Source organism: Scleropages formosus, chromosome 17 (assembly GCF_900964775.1).
Source record: "Scleropages formosus chromosome 17, fSclFor1.1, whole genome shotgun sequence".
Lineage (NCBI taxonomy): Eukaryota > Metazoa > Chordata > Actinopteri > Osteoglossiformes > Osteoglossidae > Scleropages > Scleropages formosus.
The window spans coordinates 13,984,212-14,005,400 of NC_041822.1; the positions used below are offsets into that span (position 1 = coordinate 13,984,212).

Consider the following 21,189-nt stretch of genomic DNA (forward strand, 5'->3'; position numbering starts at 1 on the left):
TTCAGCATTAAGGGTTTTCTATATAGGTATAGCTCAAGGGTACAGCACCAGACCATCCTGACCTGAATCAGGATGAGTTCTGCTGTTAAAGCCCCCCCCCCCCAACTCCAGCTGTGCCAGTAAACCCCACTACTAGACATAAAACCTCTGATCCTCATTAATGCTGCAAGGCCTAACATGAGACCCTACCTGAGCGCTGCTGTGCTTCTGCAACACGTATGGCATCTGTGCCAAGCTCACAATTTAAAGACTGGCCCTTTAACCACATTAGCCGATAAGTCCGTTTACACACTTTAGACTATTCACAGAATGTTTACTCTGTTCTGGCCTCCTGAGAGAACGGCATTGCTTCAGAAGGTGGTTATGAAGACATACCAGCATTCAACAGTCCTGCTCTGCCATCCAGTAACATGTCTGGGAACTGAGGGTACACAAGGATAACTATGCACCTGAACTGAGAGGGATGAGCAAGATAACTTGCTGAGCATGAAAAGTTCACTTTGCACATCCCAAGGGTATTTTGTACTGCAATCTGCAGATTAAACTAGGTACAACTTAAGGCACTGATGAGCTCTAGCAAATTCAGACAGGTCAGATATTCAGTTCCTATGAACTCTCCAGAGGTTCAACACTGCTACCAAGCCCTACACAAGCTAGTTTACAGCCATAGAGACTTTAAAGCTTCAGTTTGTGCAGACTGAAGAGAACATGTTCAGAGAACACTATCAAGAGATCTAAACACAGCCACACATGAGCACAGTTTGCATGATTTTATTACAAATATTCAGTTTATAAGGCAATTGTGGCATCATGCCTAGGTGACTTATTAAAACACCACTGACATTCATTACTACAGAGCCATGATATTGAAATAACCCCCATTGTTGTAAGATTAAAAACCGCTTTCTACATCCGTCTAGGTCCCACAAACTAGTTGGAGGGTGATAGGTGAAACTCCTGAACAGAGGGGAGTTGTTCATCACTGCAGTATTCAAATACATCTTGCACCACAGTTCCTTTGAGAACACTCCTCTCTATCTTAAGGTTCTAGGTAAAAGTCAATATCACAGCTCAATATTAACAGGACTTCAAGTTTAAAAGCTAAATAAATTAGGAAACCAAAGCATCTGGTACATTTTCTTCATTAATGATGACACTGCATTTCTGATGGTGCAACCTAAAAGGTATTGCAAGCAGAACTAGTCAAGACTCAGAATTCAAACCCATGCCATTTGCTTGTTAGGCTCTTGGCCTCCAGAGCACTGCTCAGTGGCCATTCACATGCCCTCTAGACCATGCTTTAAATGTCTTCAAAAAATTGTTATACAAAAGTTTACAAAATTTACAGATGTGTAAAAAATTAGTGTAAAAAGTAACTGAACTGGGCAAGAGCAGCTATATTCATATGCAAACAGAAGAGGTACAGCTGCTGCCACCAAACATTAACATCCTCCAAAACTCAGCTTGAAGATTGTTGTAGGGAAATGCAGAACCCATGTGCTGTATCCCAGACATATTACCAGACATTCAACATCAGAAGAGTGAAACAGACTTAACTCAGCTTTGGTGAGAGGAATAATGCCTCAAAGATTAACCGTTCTAATACTTAGAATACAAAAGTGTACAGTACATGCTTTATATCACTTTCCAAGATTGTCAAGGCAGATCTAACAAAGTCTGTTCATTAGAAGCTGCTCATTCCACCTTTTCCCGGTAAACTCCATTCCCATTCTGGAGAAGCTTGGGGAGCCGCTTGCCTTTGGTGTAGGCATGATACCAGAAGTGGAGGAATAACACCAGGAACACCAAGCCATACAGTGCAATGATATAGATAAAGACTGGGTACTGGTAGGGACAGTCCTTCATGAAGAAGTACTGGCTGATGTGGCTGGTCACAATCACAAACTGAACCTGGTAAGGGGGGGGGGAAAAAAAAAAGGCATAAAACTTCAGGTCTTTCTAGATTTGTTATACAGCTATACCCATATTTAAGATAGTATCCCAGTCATCTGCCTTGTACCTCTTCAGACCATAAAACATACCTTAAATCATATGCAAACTGAAGAAACCATGGCTAGTATTAAAGGGTACCTTTAGTATTGGCACACAGGTTAAAGCTAAGACCTATGTTTATACAAAGTGATGGCATAGCACAGGAGAACTAGTTTAAGCACTAAAGCTTAAAATGAGGCTGAGCCACATTTCTAAGATTAGCAAATTCCAGCAAGCAGAGCACAAGGTAATGCAAGCTGAAACCAGTCAGACTTGTTTGGGTGATCTAAACATGTAAGACCCAGCCAAAAAAAATTCCTCCCTTAAATGCTAGCATGTAGTTTGTTTCAAAACTCACCCTAAAATGTGACAAAGTTCAGTAGTGATTTCAAATGTTGCCATCAAACCAGAAGTTTACTATAGCTGTTAAGCTACAGTAAAGTCAAATCACTCATTTGATTAATTATTCCACATACCAGCTGGATGGTAGTGAGGTGTTTCTTCCACCAGAGATACTTGTGGTAGGCAGGACCCATAGCAGACAGACCATAGTAAGTGTACATGATCACATGGACAATGCAGTTAAGCAGGGCATGGAATGTGCCCAGACCACCTGAAGGTTTAACACAAAGAACCTTTCAGTTTGCTCAACAAATTCATAACTGGTAAATGCAAGTCAGTTCAAGGTGGGTTGGAGAAAAGCTGGGTACATGCTGGCATCTTAGAAGGTGGGGGGGAATGGAAAGTTTCCATAGTATGGAAAACTTCATTAGGCTGGAAGGGGCCACATACCTGGAGCAAACTTCACTCCAAACCACCATGTAAAAGGCATAATTGAATGATGGTAGACATGGAGGAAGGTCACCTGGCTGTTCTTTTTCCGCAGAACAAAGAACACCTATATAACAAGGTTAGGGTTAAAAAACATGCAAGTCCTGGTCAGTGCAGTCCTGAAAAAGGTATTAGCAAAGGGAAGATCAGTTACTTACTGTGTCTAGCATTTCAATGAATTTGGAGAAATAGTAGAGCCAGCATACCCTCACCATCTAAAAGGATGGAAGTGAGAACAGAATCCTTGTCAGTTCAGTGAATGTCTACATATGTATTCTTAAAGCATCCTAAAAAGGCCATGTTTAGGAGATCAAACATTAACAAGTACTTAAGATTAATAATCTTCAGTCTTACCCTCAATGCCTGAGGAGAGTTGGAGTAATCTACTACGTCACAGCGGAATGAGTATCCTGTTGCCCAGCCAGACATGAGGAACTAAGGATGTTAAAACAAATTCATGAGCATCCAAAATGACAAGATCAGCTAGAATGACTAAGTACATGGATATAGAAACAATTACAAGACAACCCAAAAGGCAAGAATTTTAACTGCCATCTGTTCTGTTAAATGTGGTATTCCAAAGACATCTATAAGGAAACATCTCTAGAATATCAAGTCTCGTGTGAGATGAGTTCAGGTTTAACTTCCAAATTTGGTATGAGAAAGACAGGACATCAAAACCCTCAGGTTTTTAATCAGCATGACCTCAGTCACTCAAAAGATATCTTGAACACTGCTCACTAGAAAGGAATCTACCTTAACAGGTAGGATTAGCCTTTTTTTTGGACTAAAGAGTCAGAAACAGCATGGGAACCACTACCTCACATACCAAAATTTCACACTGGCAGTGATTTGAAGGAAATCATGCAATCTCAGAAGACTGCTTTGCTAGCAGTGTCAATTAAGTTGGTTCTTTAGCATTGACTATGTCACACCAATCAACAGAAGACAATGAACAAACGAGCTAAGGTGCATACCTCATAAGACATGTAGAGTGACAGGGCAACCAAGCCAAAGTTGTAGATAATCAGAACTTGTTTGAGGTCAAAGGGTTTGCGATTCTCCATTAGTCGTGGCCCAAGGGACCACACAAAGTATATGTATGAAGCGATGATGATGGTCTGGGGTAGTGGGTTTGACATTAAGAGCCAGCCTCTTGTCCTTGGGTCTGAAAACAAGAAGTAAAAGCAAACTGTCATCCCTTATCACCCAACAGGGTGAAATAGCATTTCAAGTTTATATAATCCCTGAACTATACCAAATAGCTCAATGGCTAAAATTCCTTACAGCATTATTAACTTTAGGGACAAACACACCAGTAGATAAGACAACTCTAGACATTGAGTCAAATCCAAGTGTTATCCTTGAAAGAAGTTAATTCAAATTTGCAACTGCACTCACCAGCATCTTTGATCCATTCATCATAGAACAGAACAGCTCTAGATGTCAGTTCATTGAAGGCCATTTTGTGGCAAGCCTGGCAACACTGGAAGAGGGAATATAAACAACCATTCAGAACACCTTTACTTGTTGTCTGAAACAGAATGTTTCACCCCCACAAGCCATGGAGACGGAAAAAAAAGGTGATCTAAGGATGTTGTATGGCACATGAGCAAGCACGAAACAAAATGCTTTCCCTGAACACAGATCAAGCCATGAACAGCCCTTGACTTCCACACTATGGTACCCATTTGCAGGCCAGTGACTATACTGCCTGCATTTTAGACAGCCATTTAGAGACCATTGCATGTAGCAGCTGAGTTCAAAAACCCTGAATAGTAAAGAGAATTTAGCCATAGACATTGAATATTTTCTGAACATCAGGCAAGATATTTTATGCCAAGCCTACATGTCACTTGGACACTCCCACTGTCCAAGGGACACTGACAATGTGAAAATCCAACTCAGGCTCAGAGGACAAAAGGAATAGATACATGTGTACTTATTGTACATTCTGTGCACCAAAAACATGGGGAAGAAAAAACCCTTCAGGAACACTGATGTTTTAACATTCAGTTGTCAACTCCATCAAGAGAACCTCAATAGCAAGGAAGGGGGGGGAGGAAAGGAAAAAAAAGCCAAAAACTGAAGTTTAATTGCAGCATAAATATGTAAATCCTCACCTACCATTCAGTCACTGAACCATTTGCATTCTTTTGAAATATCTCCCACAGTAAGATGTACAGTTGTGATTGTCAGCAACATGTCAGACAAGCTGATCACCACATGGTTCAACATTATTCTAATTTGCCTTTGACATATCCTGAGACATTGTCAAAGGATGCCATTGAAATGATCCTTTCTTGCCAAACACTACTCTGTATAGGGTGGTAGAAATGAGTGGCCTCATAACAGAGCATATAACAGCCAATACTTAGGTTTATAGCCATTTAAAAACCAGCTCACTCACTGGCTGACAGCACAGCCTTGCTGTGGAACAAGTCAACGCATGGCCAGACATCTTTACCTATATAGGTCACAAGTACCATTCACAGAGGTAGCATCTACAAGACCATAGTAGACATTGCATAGTGCTTCTACCAGTAGAAGCCTGGGAACAAGTTGAGCAAGTACAGATGACAAGCTGATACTAAGCCACCCCATCACAACAGGTTTGAAGGTGTGCCACATGGTTGCTCTTCTACATTGCTCAGCACACTCCACCTCACACAGGTTGCTCCAACTCCATTGGCTCAGAAGCCACGGACGATGGCACACCCGTCTCCACCCACAGCTGGTTTACAGTCGTAAGTTACCGGCAAGACCCACCCAGCAGAACACCATACTCCTACCCACAGAACAATTGTGCCAGGATTGGCAAAGCTCTACATGTAGATTGTAGAGTTCTCATTGACACTGAAACAAGTAGAGTACATTTTCCACTATCAAGTTCCATTTATTTCAGTCAATGACCAGTGGATAGTTTTGTAAACAGGAAGGAGTAGTTTCCCATTTTAGGGAAAGTCACAAGTTACCGCATGAAGGAGGCCACATCTAGTTACCAGCCCAAGCTCCCATTTGTAAAGCCACACGTGCCTGCTTGAGGAAGGAAAAGCAACAGGTTCCGCAAGATCCCGCAATGTCACTCCATCTAGAAACATTTACCATTGTGTTCAGAAACTGAACCGCTATACTTCATTAGAACACCAGTGACCAGGATGAAAACACAAAAAAAAAAAAAAAAAAAAAAGTATACGTTCTAGAGTTCAAGAACAAAAACACCAGCAAGCCAAAAAGAAAAAGCTTCACAGCCCTACAGCATAACAGAGGAAAGCCAGGGGGGACAACATGCACAACACTTTGTCCTGACCACTGATTCTGATTGAGGTCTCCTGTGCTGTGTGATTTTCAGGACTTACACACGTTTCTACATACATACATACATACATACATACATACGAGGATCTGGACCAGCCCATTACAATATATTTAACTCACAGGAGGAATTCTCAAATAATTCCGAGTTCAGATTTTCTCCTGAAAAATTATAAGGGAGTCTACTCTGGTAGAAAGACAGAAGCTTCTAGACTAAATGATGAAGTCTAGAACATTTCCTCACTTCCCCACCCAATCCCAGGCAGGCAGGTGCGGCGGTTGAACGCGGGGAAGGAAGGACCCCACCCGAGCACAGCGTCAAGCGGTGGAAGCGGAAACAAAACTTGTCCAACAAGATGCGATTATGAGAAGGCAGAAGAGAAAGTCGCGAAGCCCTGCGCACAGCTCACAAACGGAGTTGATAAAGACCGAACACGAAACCAAATCGATGCCGAAGCGCAGGAGGAAGCGCTGCAGGTAGGGAGCGCGCGGCGGAAGCGCAACAGGTGCGCGGAGGGATTCTGTCGCGAAAACCCGGCGTGACGAGACCTGAACGGCTACTGACAGATATAATACAACTAGCGCCGACGTTTATTTTAGCTACATCATTAGAAGTGACAGACTTTAAAGGAGTTTGTTGCTTAAACCCTCAAGTTTCTCCCCTTCGCCAACAATTAAAATCAGACACCTTATGTGGTAAAAGCGGTCTACTAACCTTCGGTAGTGCCTCCAAAATACCGTTCCGCGTCAGCGTAACCTCGACGCACTCGCCCGACACTGAAGTTGGATGCAGGTCTGTGGGAACCTTGGGCCTGGTCTATACTTATTCATTACCGGGAGACTCCGCCCACATCAGTAGTTTGGGGAGGAAAAACGAAGAATACTGCGCTATGGTTGGTGGAAATTTCCAATGTGATCCGTCTCAGCCAATCATGTAAAATTAATTAATTGTAATATTGCATAATTATAACAAAAGGAAAGCCACGCAGGTACGTGGTCTCGAAGGATGTTTCGCTACAAGCGCAAGTGAGTTTGTATAGAAATATATTACAGTATCCGATTTTCTGCATTATGATTTTTTTTTAACCGTCAAGTTTTTACTGTTCCATTTAACGTAATACAATATTTTAACTTTTTTTTGTAGCAGGAATCTATCTGAAATATGTTTAAAAGTACATTTTTTTAAATGCTTTGGTCCTCAATACTGGGACTCATGTATTATATGTGAAGAAATAGCCTCCTAAAGAGTTCATGCATGTGTGGGTTTTGCTCCTGTGAAACACACACCTGTCCTGATCACATCAGAGCAGAATCATTCAGTTGTAAGAGCATCACACGATCACGCAACTTTCCACGTGTTTTCCAGGTCTACCTGTCAGTGTGAGCGCAGGGGGTCACTTTCTGAGCCCTTTCAGTTGCAGTGTCTGACATACCTAGTTAATATACTGTTATCTGGTCAGATTCTTGTTTTGTATTCCTTAAATTGTTCTGCCTTTTTTGAAAGTTATTTAACTGTGAATTTAAAGGCAAGCTTCCAAACCTAACGCTCGAGTTGTTTCAAGGGTAACTTCCCAAATTAACCTGATCTAAATCTTATATTATGTAAATGTCTTCCATGTCCTTTGAAAGCTCATATGTATCATTATGTATAACTGAATTTGTAGTACTGAAATGTGGTTTCTGTGTTCCTGCACTTCTTCTGAAACATATGAATAATCCAAAAATATTATCTATTTTCCTGATTACATTTGATCTGGGGCAGGGTTAGGGGGTCGAGTTATGGCTGTAACCGTGTTGCAGACACATAGATGCACAGACACAAAACATTTAGGAACACTGAGCTGGGTATAATATGTACAATATATCAGTGATTTTTTTTTTTTTTTTTTTTTAAAAATCACAAAACCGTATTAATACTGCAGATCCAACCTTCAAGAAACCTGCTCCATTAGAGATTCTAATTATATGTTGATGTTTTCAAATCAACTCTGGGTGATGACCGAAAGAATAAGATCGCGGATACAAGCAGCCGAAATGAGTTTTCTCCACAGGGTGCTGGGACTCACTCTCCGTGACAGGGTGAGGAGTTCAGACATCCGGGAGGAGCTCAGAGTAGAGCCGCTACTCCTTCACATTGAGAGGAGCCAGCTGAGGTGGCTCGGGCATCTGATAAGGATGCCCCATGGGTGCCTCCCTTTCGAGGTATATTGGGCACGGCCAACTGGGACGAGGCCCCGAGGTCGGCCCAGGACCCGCTGGAGGGATTACATCTCACAGTTGGCCTGGGAACGGCTGGGGATCCCCCCAGGCTGAGCTGGAGGAAGTTGCGGGGGACAGGGGCGGCTGGGCCTCTCTGCTCTCCCTGCTGCTACCGCGACCCTTTTAGGACAAGCGGGACAGAAGATGGATGGATGTTGTGAAATCAAAACAATTATTTGTTGATACTATTGCCCTGCATGAAACAGATCAGGCCACTGGCTGTTATGACTGACCTCAGGCTGTGAGACTGAAATGACCACTACATTCTCAACAGTGGTAAACCCTGTCCCCTGCGGTTGCTGGTAAGGAACATTCATTAAAAAAAAGTAGATGTGGACAAAAGGGAACAGACCTGTTGACACCCTTTACAAAATCATAAGTGAAGGGGTCAGCTGTTAGTGTCACATCTTGCGTACAACCATAACATTTATATGTTTATTCATTTAGCAGACGCTTTTCTCCAAAGCGACTTCCAGCAAACGCTATGTAGTAGTATCAGCCCACACCTTATTCAGCCAAAGTGAACTAGAATGATAGATAAACTACTCACAAGATAAACTACTCACAATAAATCACTTATCCATACACCAGCGGAACACACTTTCTCTGTCACTCACTCACTCACACACACACACTATGGGCAATTTTTTTAACTGTGGGAGGAAACCCACGCAGACACGGGGAGAACATGCAAACTCCACAGAGAATGAGTGGGGGATCGAAGCCACATCCTCTCACCCCACCTAGCCACTGTGAAACAGCAGCACTACTCGCTGTACTACCATAAACACAATAAAAATGGTTAAAAAAAAATATGGCGGTTGTTTTCTGAACACTCAAAATTCCTGCAGGAGACAGGAAATATTAATGTTACACATGAAAAGAACCATGACAAGTGAAAGACAAGTTAAGGGGGAAAAAAAAAAAAAAAAATTAATAGTAATTTCCTACCCACCCCTTCATTTGACTGGAGGCAGAGTGTTCTCAGATCATTAAACCCAGAAGAAATATCAACCATGTTTACATAAAAAAAAGATTTATTTGAAATAGCACCAAAACAAATATCAGTGCAGTATAAATATCTTCCAAGTATCTAAGTGTGTGTTTTTCCATTGCCGTTTACTCAGATGCGTCAATCTTCATCACTGCTGCTCCACGCATCCTCAAAAGCTGGGTTCAGGGCCACCTGACTTCCACCCTAATGACAAGCACAATTGATCCACAACGCTGTCAGAAGATGCAATACCATAATAATGAACAAATCTGATACAAATTGTATTTGGTTGGAAGAACTACACATATTAATAAAATTATTCATTATTTATTCTTTTTTTCTTACTGAAAACTGAAGTTTTATACAAAACCACAAATGCAGAGCTACATTCCCAAATACTAATTATAAAATCCGGTGTAGCTTATGTGTTGATTCCGTGGTATGCTTCTCAGGTATGCCTGAAGAATGTAACAAATGATGAATCCTAGCAACATTCAGTGTGATTCATGTGCAAGACTGCTTCCATAGTACAAGTTCACTCTTCTCACAGTGACAAGCGGAACCAAAGCACCTCAGGCAATTTTACAGAATCCTACCTCAGCATCCTTTAAACATTGATTATATTGGGCCCCAATGATAGATATGTACATGTTCCGAAAAAACTACAAAAAGATCACTGACAGACAGACCTTTTTAGAATCCTGCTCCTCCTCAATATCAGGTGGGCGTGGGGTCGGGATCCAGGCCAGGATGTTGCTGTCTTTGCCTCCGCTGTATAACTCCTGCAGTGGTAAGAATATATTTAAGAACACTGTTAGCACATTGCATTGGGCTTTAAATTTTAAGACTAATCTGCAGCTTATCAATCCAGTGCAAAACCCCATAAAAGGTAAGAGAAAGAAACTGTCACTGCCACACCTTTGTACCTTCCTGCCAGTGCCCTAACTGTTCCAGAAGGATTATTAATGGCACAGGTATTAGGAACATGCTACAAGGCTCAACTGTTCAGTTTCTGACATATGTATGGGGGTGCTACATGGCAGCCGTGACAGCACACAATGTATTTCCCCATTCTTTACATGTTAGCTCTCGCCACACCTTTCTAGTGTGCTGCTCACCTAATATCAACTGCATTTTTATCCCCTTACCTACCCTCCCGAGTAGTCCCACCCCAACAACAGATACTGATCACAATTCTAAAGTTTACAGTTTGACTAGTCAAAGCTACATACCAGTAACCTATAGCCCATAGCCTGGAGTGTGCTGCTGTTTCAGCTTGAACAGCATGTACAGTGACACAAACATACTGTTCCCACTTGGGATTTACACCTGCAGTCTTCCCCTCACACTCCTCCCAAGGCTGTATGAAGCCATGTGCATTTAGAAACACTTGTCAGTTTAGAAAAGGGATGAAGTACACGCACTGCCCACCTGATAATCGGGGTGGAACTCACAGCAGTCCACATTGCTGTAGTGGCCTTTCAACATGGTAACCAGCTCGCCCGAATGCACAGCGTAAACAGCCACCGAACTGCCACAGGGCACAAAGGCAAACTCCAGGCTGCAGCCTTGTGACACTGCAAATTTCAAGCCTTTGCGGCTCTCGTTCACCACTTTCCCATAGTTCACCTGAACACAGAAATAACAGAACCATTTCTTGAGGGATACGAGATCGTTGAAGACCTATTGTCCAAGCCAATGCTGAAAGAACTGCAAGAGTGAAAATGAAAATGTGATAGAAAATAAAACTTCACACAATCCTGTCCTATATAGCCATTCCACAACAACATAGAGGAAGGAGCAGAAGAGGCCCTCATTTCCAGCCTACTCCATATCCTGAGATAGCACAGCATTCATGTTTTGTAGGATTTTCTTTACAGGAAAAACACTTTTATAATCGGCTACTTAGCAGTAGTAGATGGTTAGAAAATAAATACATTTAAAAAAAGACTACTTGGCATTCAGACCCCTATCTTGAACCCACAGCTTGGCAAAACGTTTATGTAACAGGTACAGGTGAAGCCTGCAGAACTGGTCTCGCTTTGATGATAAGGCTTGGAGTTTGGAGTGCCTTCTTAAGGCACAGAGATATGTCATTCCTCAGCCCTTAGCCCCACCTGCCTACCAGGGTGTTCTTTCCTGTAGCCGTCTCCCACAGCCTCATCCGGTCGTCTGTCCCGGTCGTCAGCAAGAATAGTCCATCACCCGTGAAGCACAGCCCATTGACTCGCCCATTGTGGGCTGTGTTTGCTGCCACAGAAACCTCTATGTTATCCATACTTGCAGGTCAGAACATGCCTCTTCTTCATAATGTGTATAAACTCCTTACTCGGCAATCATAGTGACCCAGTCCGCTCACTATTTCCAATTATTATTTATTTAACTGACACTTTTCTCAGTGACCTCTGATGTAAGGTTTGCGCATTACTTCAGTAATTTACGATTTATAGAACTGGGTAATTTTTTTTTTGTTTTTTTTTTTTACTGACTTTAATCTTGGTGAAAGGTACAACAGAAAGAGCAGGATTAGAAAATGGGTCTTTTGAGTGAAAGGTGACAAGTCTACTATACTGACTGAATTTAAATGCAGAAAAAATTATTCTCAGAAAAAAAAGGATAAAACATTTAACAACATTCAGTCACATTATCAAGGAGTCACATTAATGCTCAGGTTTGCAAATTATGGCTTTGTCAGTTCATTTTCCTGTTCTTATTATTGACAAAGGTGATTTGCATAAATTCATAGGTCACCATGACTAAGGGCTTCCATTGGTGCAGATGACACTATGGTAACTGTTACTAGCTGTCAGTCCCCCAAGAGCACAAGTACTCATTAGATACCTGAGAAGGTTCTGAACCAATTCCCTCTTTCACCTAGCACTATCACCTCTTTCATGTTAATCTTTTGAAAAGCATGTGTTTAGGTAATTTTTTTCCCTCTGTATTTAGCTCATTGCTCCCTACAAAGCAACTTTTGGCTTTCACTTTTTATTTTGTCTGCTATATCCTTTCTAGAAAGTTCTAAATGACAAGTTGAACTTTGGCAGACACACTATTCTGATGCACCACACATGCTTTTCTTCAAAACAGGAAAAATATTGCATTTTACTAGACTTAAACAGACCAGTGTCTGGAGCATATATGAACTTCACTGAAGACTGGCTATGGGCTACAAGACAGTCAAAGGATCAGCACCCTGAAGCCTACTGATCGTCTTCAGTATTTACTACACCCTAGGAAGAGCACTACTCTCTTCCAACTTTGACAGCTCCACTCACAGGGGGATTCAAAATCAATAGTTTGTAGATTCTCAGTTTTAACGTCAATGTGGTGGAATAGCATATCTCTATCCCTCAGAACTGCTGAATCCCTTTCAGCATTCAAAAAGAGTCTCAGATCTCTTTCAGACCCACTTTTCTCCTGACCTTCTAATGTCTCCATAATTTTTTTTTTTTTTTTTTTTGAACAACACTTGTCACGATAACCTTGGTATTTCCTACTAGGCTCATTTGTACAGGCAGCAACTCATGTCATGCATGCGAGCAAGAAGTGAGGTACTGGATAAACTTAACTGTGCTTTGACATGTCTAAAACTGAATTTGTTGTGAAATGCACTTTTGTTGCACTCGTGTGGAGTTTGTATGTTCTCCCCGTGGGTTTCCTCCAGGTGCTCTGGTTTCCTCCCACACCCCAAACACATGCTGTTCAGTTTCATCCATAGTTTGTGAGTGCCAGAGAGAGTGTGCGCCACTGATGTATGGATAAGTGACCCATTGTAAGTAGTGTATCTAGCAGCATAAGTCACCTTGGTGAATAAGAAGTGTGGGCTGATAACACTACGTAGTGTTCACTGGAAGTTGCTTTGGAGAAAAGTGTCTGCTAAATAAATAAATGTAAATGCATTTACTGTGAACTATATGCTGCTTTGGAGAAAAGCATGCACTTACATTAAATAAAGTAAATTAACAAATTTACAGTGCTACTGCTAATATTCATTCCCCATTTGCAGAATAAACCACAAAGTTCACTTAAGTCTGAATCCTCCTCTGTTTGTGACCAGCAGTCTCAGCTGAAGGAGAAGGTAAACATATGACTTTTCCCAGCATATAGCTTATCCCACAGAGTTGATGACTTGTAACATGAAATGAAGGTGGGGATAGCATCACAGATGTGTAAATAGCCAAGGGCATGAAATACAAAATCTGAAATGGCTAAACTGGAAAGAAAAACAGACTTGGGCATGGTAAGGCTGTGAGCTGGATTCACCTGCCTCAGATGAGGACTTTGATGGGTCCCCATTGAACTGGTCCAATGTGAAAAGGCTTCCAGAGGCCCTCCGAACATCCCATAACCTCACACTGCTGTCTGTGCTGTAACAGAAATTCACAGCAAAGTCCTTGTTAAACTTCAATTCTCATCAGGCCCCACAGGTTCACTCCTGAGCAACAGCTAGAGAATCTATAAATTACAACTCACATGAACTCTCATTTACTGGAAGCCTGGAATGCTTTAAGAAACTCAAAATGTCTCTGAAGCATACATGCAAGTTTTAGCTGTGCTGTTGATTCAGACACCAAGCCATACTGGGTGGGGAAAACATATAAGACCCTGAAGCAACTAAACAGTTTCTGTGGAAGAAAGTCTTGATAGCAATGGCAAGAGTGATGAGTCCTGGTAGTATTTAAAAAAATTACAATGTACCTGGCTGTTGCCAAAATGTATTCATACCGTGGAGACCATTTCACAGATAGGACTTCTCCTCTGTGACCTAGCAAAATCAACAAAAAAAAGACTTGTCATTCATTTATAACCTCATATATCAGTCAAAACACATTCAAAATTAGATATGACCATATACAAGATACCACAGCCATGAGCAAAACCCAGTGCTTTTCTCTAAATAGAGTGCTAAAACTTTGATCACTGTCACAAAATGCACACATTCCAATTAAGGAGAAAAAAAACTCATCACAGGATCTGTTCCAAAACATAATCATTTGCAGTGACCTGCTAAGCATATGATTAACATAACACTATTCCTTTATTCCAGAGTGGTTCCTTCTGAAGTTAAGGTAAGCTTTACGGCACAACAAAACACCATACCAACCCTGCTTATAAAACCACTGTATCCCATCTCAGGACAAACTCAAAAGGCCACAGAACTTGGAGTTCCATCATCCTCAGTTCTCACTGTGAATACTCACCCTGCAAGACTTGAATACAGGAGCCAGACTTCAGATCACATAGCTGTACTTTGGGGTTCTTGGTACCAACTGAGGGCAAACAATGGAGGTGATTGAGTGGCACCAAGTAGACATTACAGTTCCACAGGAGAAAAAGGCAAGGGAAATATAAAAGAAGCTCATTGTGATTTCTATGCTCTCAAGAAACACAAGCAACATGTCTTGCCATAGCAGTGGTGAAATGCAATCTCATTCACAGAATTCATCTGTCACATGTTATAACAGAAAAATATACATATAGATGTACGATGTCAGCAAAAGACCATGTGAAATACTTGAGAAACTCCATGCAGAGTTAATATTAAAAGGCAGATAATTTCTCAGAGAAAGCCAAACCTTGATTATGTATAAAACTGTGTAGTCTACTCAGAAAAGACTTGTTTCTTCAGTCAATATATGAAATGATAAAATGCAGGAATCAGGAGGATGCCTGTATGATTCATTCATTCGTTAAGAAACCAGTATCCCCATAAACAAAGCAATCTGACAGCAGGGTCTAGACTGCTCGCTTTCTTTCTCAACAGATATTTGAGACCAGTCAGTCCCGTTCTACCAGGAAAAAGGGGCCAGATTCCAAATGCTTGAGTCTGACCGGTTTAGAAAGAGTTTGCCACTTCAGTATCATTCTAACCTGAGTAACACAGAGAGCATTTACCTATTTTACAGGGGATTGAAACGCGTACCTAAAATCCAAATTGGACCTTCAGTTTTTGTCTCATCTGTGAAAGGAGAATGAGCAGGTCTAATATGACAACTTTACTTCCCCCAAGAGATTAGATGACAAGCAAAGTAAGGTTTCACTAAAGGTTTTGTTAGGTGTTACTAACAGATGAAACTACTGTCTTCAATTGAAACTTGTTGCAATAGAATACATGTACAAGCTTTTACCTATATCTTTACATTTAACTGAATGCTACAGCTCTTAACTGACTGCTGAAGTAATATGGCTCACTAATATGAATAAACTGAAGTGTACAGACTGTTACAATTTCATAAAAGCAAGGATTTCCTAAGCACGTCAAAGCTGTAAAGCACAGAAATCTGTACAGGCAGGCAAGTGGTGGCTAGAGACAGCTGAAAAACTTGTGTGTGCGCATGCATTCCAAAGATAACTGCAAAATCAGTCCCCTAACACAACCTCCAGACCTGTTGTTTACTTGTAAGATGCAGGTCAGTGAAACAGTCTTTCTTTCTTAAACTATGGACAATTAAAATTCCAGTCAGACAAATGGCGAAGCAAACTATGCACGTAATACTACACATACCAGTGACCATATACTGTAAATACAGCACCACAGCAAAAAGGATCTGTGTAAAGAAGAGGCAATCAAACTGAAATAACTGAAAATGGTGGGTTTACACACTCAGGTTGGAAGTTTCAGTAGGCCTCTGGGCAACAGAATTTATAGCTAGAAATGTATGATGAGAGGAAGACTATCAACAATGAATAGCACAAAGACATAAAAATCAAATAACACAAAAAAATATATTTGCAGCAAGAGATCTGGTAAGTGAATACTGGGGAGTGTTCCATTCAAAAAGGAAACTTGGTAGAGGGAGAGCCAAACAGGCTGTAAATCCTGCTGGGGGTCAGAGTAAGAATAAATGACTAACCAGCAATGAGACTGTGTTTTCTTGCAATTGGAGACATCTGATGGCAGTACACATTTTCCACAAATTGGAAGATCTCTGCTGGCTGAGGAAACAAAGAGAAAGGGAAACAGGTGACCTTCAAGCTATGGTTGACTTTTTACACTTCTGACTGAAGTGAGCGCGTAGGGTGGTGTCACAACGACGGGCTGGTTCTGGAATAGCTTCGAAGTCAGCTCAGTCTGTATGGAGTTCACATGTTCTCCCATGTTCACACAAATTTCCTCTGAGTGCTCTGGTTTCTTCCCACAGTCCAAAGACTACCTGAACTGCATCAATTCAGTGTAAGTATCTTGATCAAGGGCACTACAGTGGTACATGGGACAGGGACCCAGATCAAACCTGGTTCTTTCGATTGTAATCTGAGAGCTCTAACTATTATGCTACTTGCTATGCATGCTGCAGCAGTGTGAACATTTCATTGCCCCCTAAGAAAGAAAAACATCCAGTAAGATATAGCACAATTATCCATCCCAGAGTTTAAAAATTCAAGGGTTGTTAGCCATGCTATGTTTCAATATACACTAAAATTAATAAATGACAGGATATTTTAATCTTTGATTGTTGAAAATAAGCAACATATACACACACACAAAAAAACTAAAAGTATCTCAAAAAAGGTACCCAGCAATACAAATGATGCAATTTAAAATCACACGTGCTGAAATCAATATAATAAGGACAGTCATGTTTCTCATTCATATCCTCACCCCTAAACAAAAGGGTCCAGAAAAGCAGCCCACAAGTCTCACAGAAACCTGCATTGTTTCTACGCCTTCCCATGCTTATGCAACAGACATTTCAATGGGCCCCCTGGTGGAAATATTGAAATAGCCTAGCAACCATTTTCCTTCCTTCTCAGTGTCCTGTTGTTCTCAAACACACTTTTATTTCATAATCAATTTCTGTGAAGCACAGGCTTCAAAAAACCAGGTGGTACTGCAGCTGCTTGTTAAAATCTTCCTTTTATAGGTTCTGAAATTTAGTTAAATAATTTTCAAACAGACACAGATACTTCTGGCATGCCATTCTTTTTGTAAAAAGAAACTGTTAATACTATGGTTATTCAGAAACAAAAAGTGTCAAGAAAGACTAAGTGGCATGTATTAAAAAAATGTTACAGCAATATCCACGTTATAATAACAGCAGTTAAAACATTTAAATAATCTGACTATTTTCCTGACAAAACCAGAAGGACATCTGAGGCTTAACATGGTGCAACTGGAGTACAATGCAAACATTATAAAGGCTCAGTGTTGTGGTATGTAATCAATGCAAAAGGGAGTGTGATGTGAGCCACAGAGATGCACAGAGGCACCACTGTTGCTTCATTAATAATACACTCTCTTGTTAAGGACAGAGCAGCTCACAGATGACACAGAATGGAAGACTGAAATGTGAGTTTATAGAACCTTTCACGTTGTCAGTTTCTTTCCTTGCATTGTGAAACCACGAATCTTCCTTTTAAATTTTAAAAAGTGTTTATCAGTGCTTCTTGTTTCATTCTACCTTTCTCGGTCTGACCAGTATGCCAACTGGTGTTTCTTTGTGAAGGGGGAATAAACTTTACCAGACACATAGTTCACTGTGGCTATCAAGAACAGGTTTGTCAAGTTCTGGCACATTCAGCAGCTTTTAAGATGTCAAATAAAAGCTGTGCTGCCCACTTCACTCTCATAAACATCCTCTCTCACACACACGCATGCACGCACGCACGCGTACACTGTGAAGCACAAAAGTTCGGGACATTCTTGAAAGTAGGAAAGAAAAAGTGAGCTTGTCTCTTTCATTGGAAACAAAGGGCAAAGGCAGTAAATCCCTCTGGGCTGTGTGAGATCCTTAATGTGCATAACTCGGGAAAACTTTTAGCCTATATTATCAACAACCCCTTTAGTTGGCAAAGGCCAGACAAAGTAAAATAGTACTCTAACATTCAAAGACACCAAGTTTATGGAGTATAAACACAGGAGTAGGTCTTGTTACACAATCAGTGTGGTTTGCATACCGGAGAGAGATAAAGGCTACATGAGGATGAGCAAGGACAGGGTAAAAGAGAAAAATAAAGATGCAGAGTGAGATGGGGAGAACAGTGGAGAGAAACTCACCTTCAGTGTCTCTGTGTCCCAAACTTTCATGGTCTTGTCAAACGAGCTTGAGATGAACATGCCAGTGTCATGGGGGTACCACTGCACCGTTTCCACACTGAACTTGTGAACATGCCGACTGGACCTGGACCGCAACAGTGACAGTCAAAACAAACGGAGGACAGGTCAGTTGTGTTAAGTCACAGACAAATTATCAGCACTTCTGTCTAAAGCACTTAAACAAATTCATGTCTATGTATAGCATTATGTTACTGTATGTCACTTGTCTGCAATAATACTGTTAATCACACAATGTGGGAAAAGCAAAAAACAAAAGTTGCAATCTGCACTTAGGAGTGTTAATGCACAATTTTTGTTTCCAGAAGACACTTCTCTTACTTCCAGCAATGAAATGCTGTCCCTCTTCTAATATAACAACATTTTCATGACTTGATTCTGTCTCTCATGATAGAAAATGTGCAAATTTCTCCAGAGGAGCTGTTCACTGCCTAACATGTCACTGACTAATGAAACTTTTGCTCTGTATCTAAGCAGAGTTGCTCTCTGTACCTGCCCACAGTGCAGACTGCTTTGCAAGTGTAGTGTGGCTTTCTACTGTGGTTCTCCAGGTCGTAGATCACCACCACCCCATCGGCGCCACCAGAAAGCATGCTGAGAAGCAGAAGTCAAAAGGTAGATATTTCAGATTGCCCACACAACGACCTCAGCTCAATACTGAGCAGAGCAGAACTAGAGGATGCCTGAGGCCTATATCCAATTCACAAATCTAATCATGTCATAGGGACACAAGTCCTTCTCAGTCAGAGAGTTCTGAACAAGCCCAGCTATGGATTCAGTTAACTTTGTGAAGTACTTATGTATTTACATAAAACAAAAGCTTTCATTCACTGTACAACGACTCCCCAAGACCAACAGTAGATATTACTGCTTTGGAGAAAATAGTTTAGCTTTAGAATACTGAACACACCCCGAAAGGCATTTATTTGTGATAACTACAGTGGTCTGCACTGTGGCCCAAATATTCACAACCACCAGTTTCATCTTGTCTGTCCCACAACAGTGGAAGAAAACAAGCAACTATGATTTGGCAAGGGGCTCTAAATTACTATGTTGAACAGTCAATTTTCCACTTTAATTACATCTGTATTCCTTTACTGAACTAATTACTTGAATAGTGCAGCACCTCACTAGGTCTTTTAGATGTAAATGAATCACCTATTAAAATACATCCAGAAACTTCCTGGACTTGAGGACTGCAGAGGTCAACCCCCTGAACTACGCAACTAAACAACTGTTTCAAGTACTAATGAAGAGAATCCGTCATGTGAATACTTGAGGGGAACAGTTTGCAGTCTTACACCTGAAAAATGAAAGAACTGTTGTAACTGCACAGAAATCTAACAAAGTTTAATTGCACTGTAATTTATTCAAATGCATATTAATCTAAGGGGGTGCGGTGGCGCAGTGGGTTGGTCCTGGTCCTGCTCTTCGGTATGTTTGGGGTTCGAGTCCCACTTGGGGTGCCTTGCGACGGACTGGCGTCCCGTCCTGGGTGTGTCCCCTCCCCCTCTGGCCTTACACCCTGTGTTGCCAGGTTAGGCTCTGGCTCCCCGCGACCCCGGATGGGACGAGCGGTTCAGACAATGACATGACATATTAATCTAAAGATAAACATTTATTCTGTATGGATGCTGTTATACATTATCAAATTTGTATAAATCCTAAGCATGGATTTAGGACATGTCCATATCATCGTAAGACAGGTGCAGAACACGATTACGTAAAAAAATAAGACAGTAAAACACAACAATGTATCACATTTTAAAAATCTTTGTATCTAAATATCTAAAACCAATAAAAGAATCATCAAACCTGTTAGCAAGTAATAATTTACATGATACTATCGCATATAGGACTGTCTCAAAGCTGTCAAGATGCTGATTAAAATACAAGTAAACTTACTATCTACCCTCAATGACTTCAATATCAATTGTGTTAATGCCATTTCCGTGGATCCGTTCCACATTTCGGTCTGGATTAAGCTCCAAGCAGAGGGCCCTAGGAAAGCAGAAAGTAAAAAAAAGAAAAACCACATTTTAACAATGTTGGAACTTGTATCTTTTGTTGTACTGTAACAAACTATCCACGTTGCACGTCATTTACTGGTTAACGTCACCACCTAGTGGACAAATGTAGTAAGACATCAACACAGTAGCGTTCATCTATGCTGCTGAGTTCTTTAAATTGTTATTATTACAACTAACTAAATTATTACAACTAACAATAATGATCTTTATACTTAGCTAAAGCATCAGTAATAATTATTATATAAAAACCTTAAAAATCATTTACACAACTGTCTCTCCGCTAAATCGTTCCCCCTGTTCGTGTTGAACTGACAACGAACCAACGCTCGTGTCTGCGTTCGTTAGCTTATTCTTGAAAAGGAATTACGAAGGACTGGCTAAAGATGGACCACTGAGGTTCACCTTCCTACCTCCTTGTCGACTCTGCCCGCTTCAGGCGAAGAGGATCGTCCAGGCCGGTCTGTCTCCCGAAGAGAAAGCCGAGCATGTTTTACTGAGCCCGGTCAGCTGCCGAAGTGAAGTGTCTGTAGCTCCAGTAAATGAACCATTACACTGGCTTTGGGGGCTACTTTTCGGAAATTATTAGGAACGAATGTCCCTTTTGTCTCTGGAACTTGAATTCTGTAAATTTCAAAATACTCATACTCGTTCATATATATACCTGAAGCCTTCATATCTCCAAGTTATTCAATAAACATCTGCCGCGAAATACT

At 41.1% G+C, this 21,189-nt stretch overlaps 2 protein-coding genes across 4 annotated transcripts; both read right to left on the bottom strand.

Annotated features, from left to right (window-relative positions):
* Positions 1–760: 760 nt before the first annotated feature.
* Positions 761–6,947, bottom strand: elovl7a (ELOVL fatty acid elongase 7a). Its single transcript, XM_018759494.2, has 8 exons — positions 6,854–6,947; positions 4,225–4,309; positions 3,801–3,991; positions 3,178–3,258; positions 2,982–3,038; positions 2,785–2,890; positions 2,469–2,605; positions 761–1,911 (listed from the first exon to the last, which is right to left on the bottom strand). Exons 2-8 carry the CDS (start codon positions 4,286–4,288, stop codon positions 1,696–1,698), a joined length of 852 nt encoding a protein of 283 aa, XP_018615010.2. The 5' UTR covers positions 4,289–4,309; positions 6,854–6,947; the 3' UTR covers positions 761–1,695.
* A 2,469-nt stretch (positions 6,948–9,416) lies between these two features.
* Positions 9,417–20,979, bottom strand: ercc8 (excision repair cross-complementation group 8). Of its 3 annotated transcripts, XM_018759412.2 has the most exons (12): positions 20,887–20,979; positions 20,352–20,447; positions 18,939–19,040; positions 18,390–18,513; positions 16,249–16,330; positions 14,596–14,664; positions 14,093–14,159; positions 13,658–13,761; positions 11,517–11,641; positions 10,823–11,020; positions 10,081–10,173; positions 9,417–9,595 (listed from the first exon to the last, which is right to left on the bottom strand). In XM_018759412.2, the coding sequence occupies exons 1-12, from the start codon at positions 20,961–20,963 to the stop codon at positions 9,530–9,532; spliced, it is 1,203 nt and encodes a 400-aa protein (XP_018614928.2). In that variant the 5' UTR covers positions 20,964–20,979; the 3' UTR covers positions 9,417–9,529. The 3 variants fall into 3 exon arrangements, with proteins under 3 accessions (XP_018614928.2, XP_018614929.2, XP_018614930.2); XM_018759413.2 differs by lacking the exon at positions 20,887–20,979 and having other exon boundaries at positions 20,359–20,437; XM_018759414.2 differs by lacking the exons at positions 18,939–19,040; positions 20,887–20,979 and having other exon boundaries at positions 20,352–20,393.
* Between the last annotated feature and the right edge of the window lie 210 nt (positions 20,980–21,189).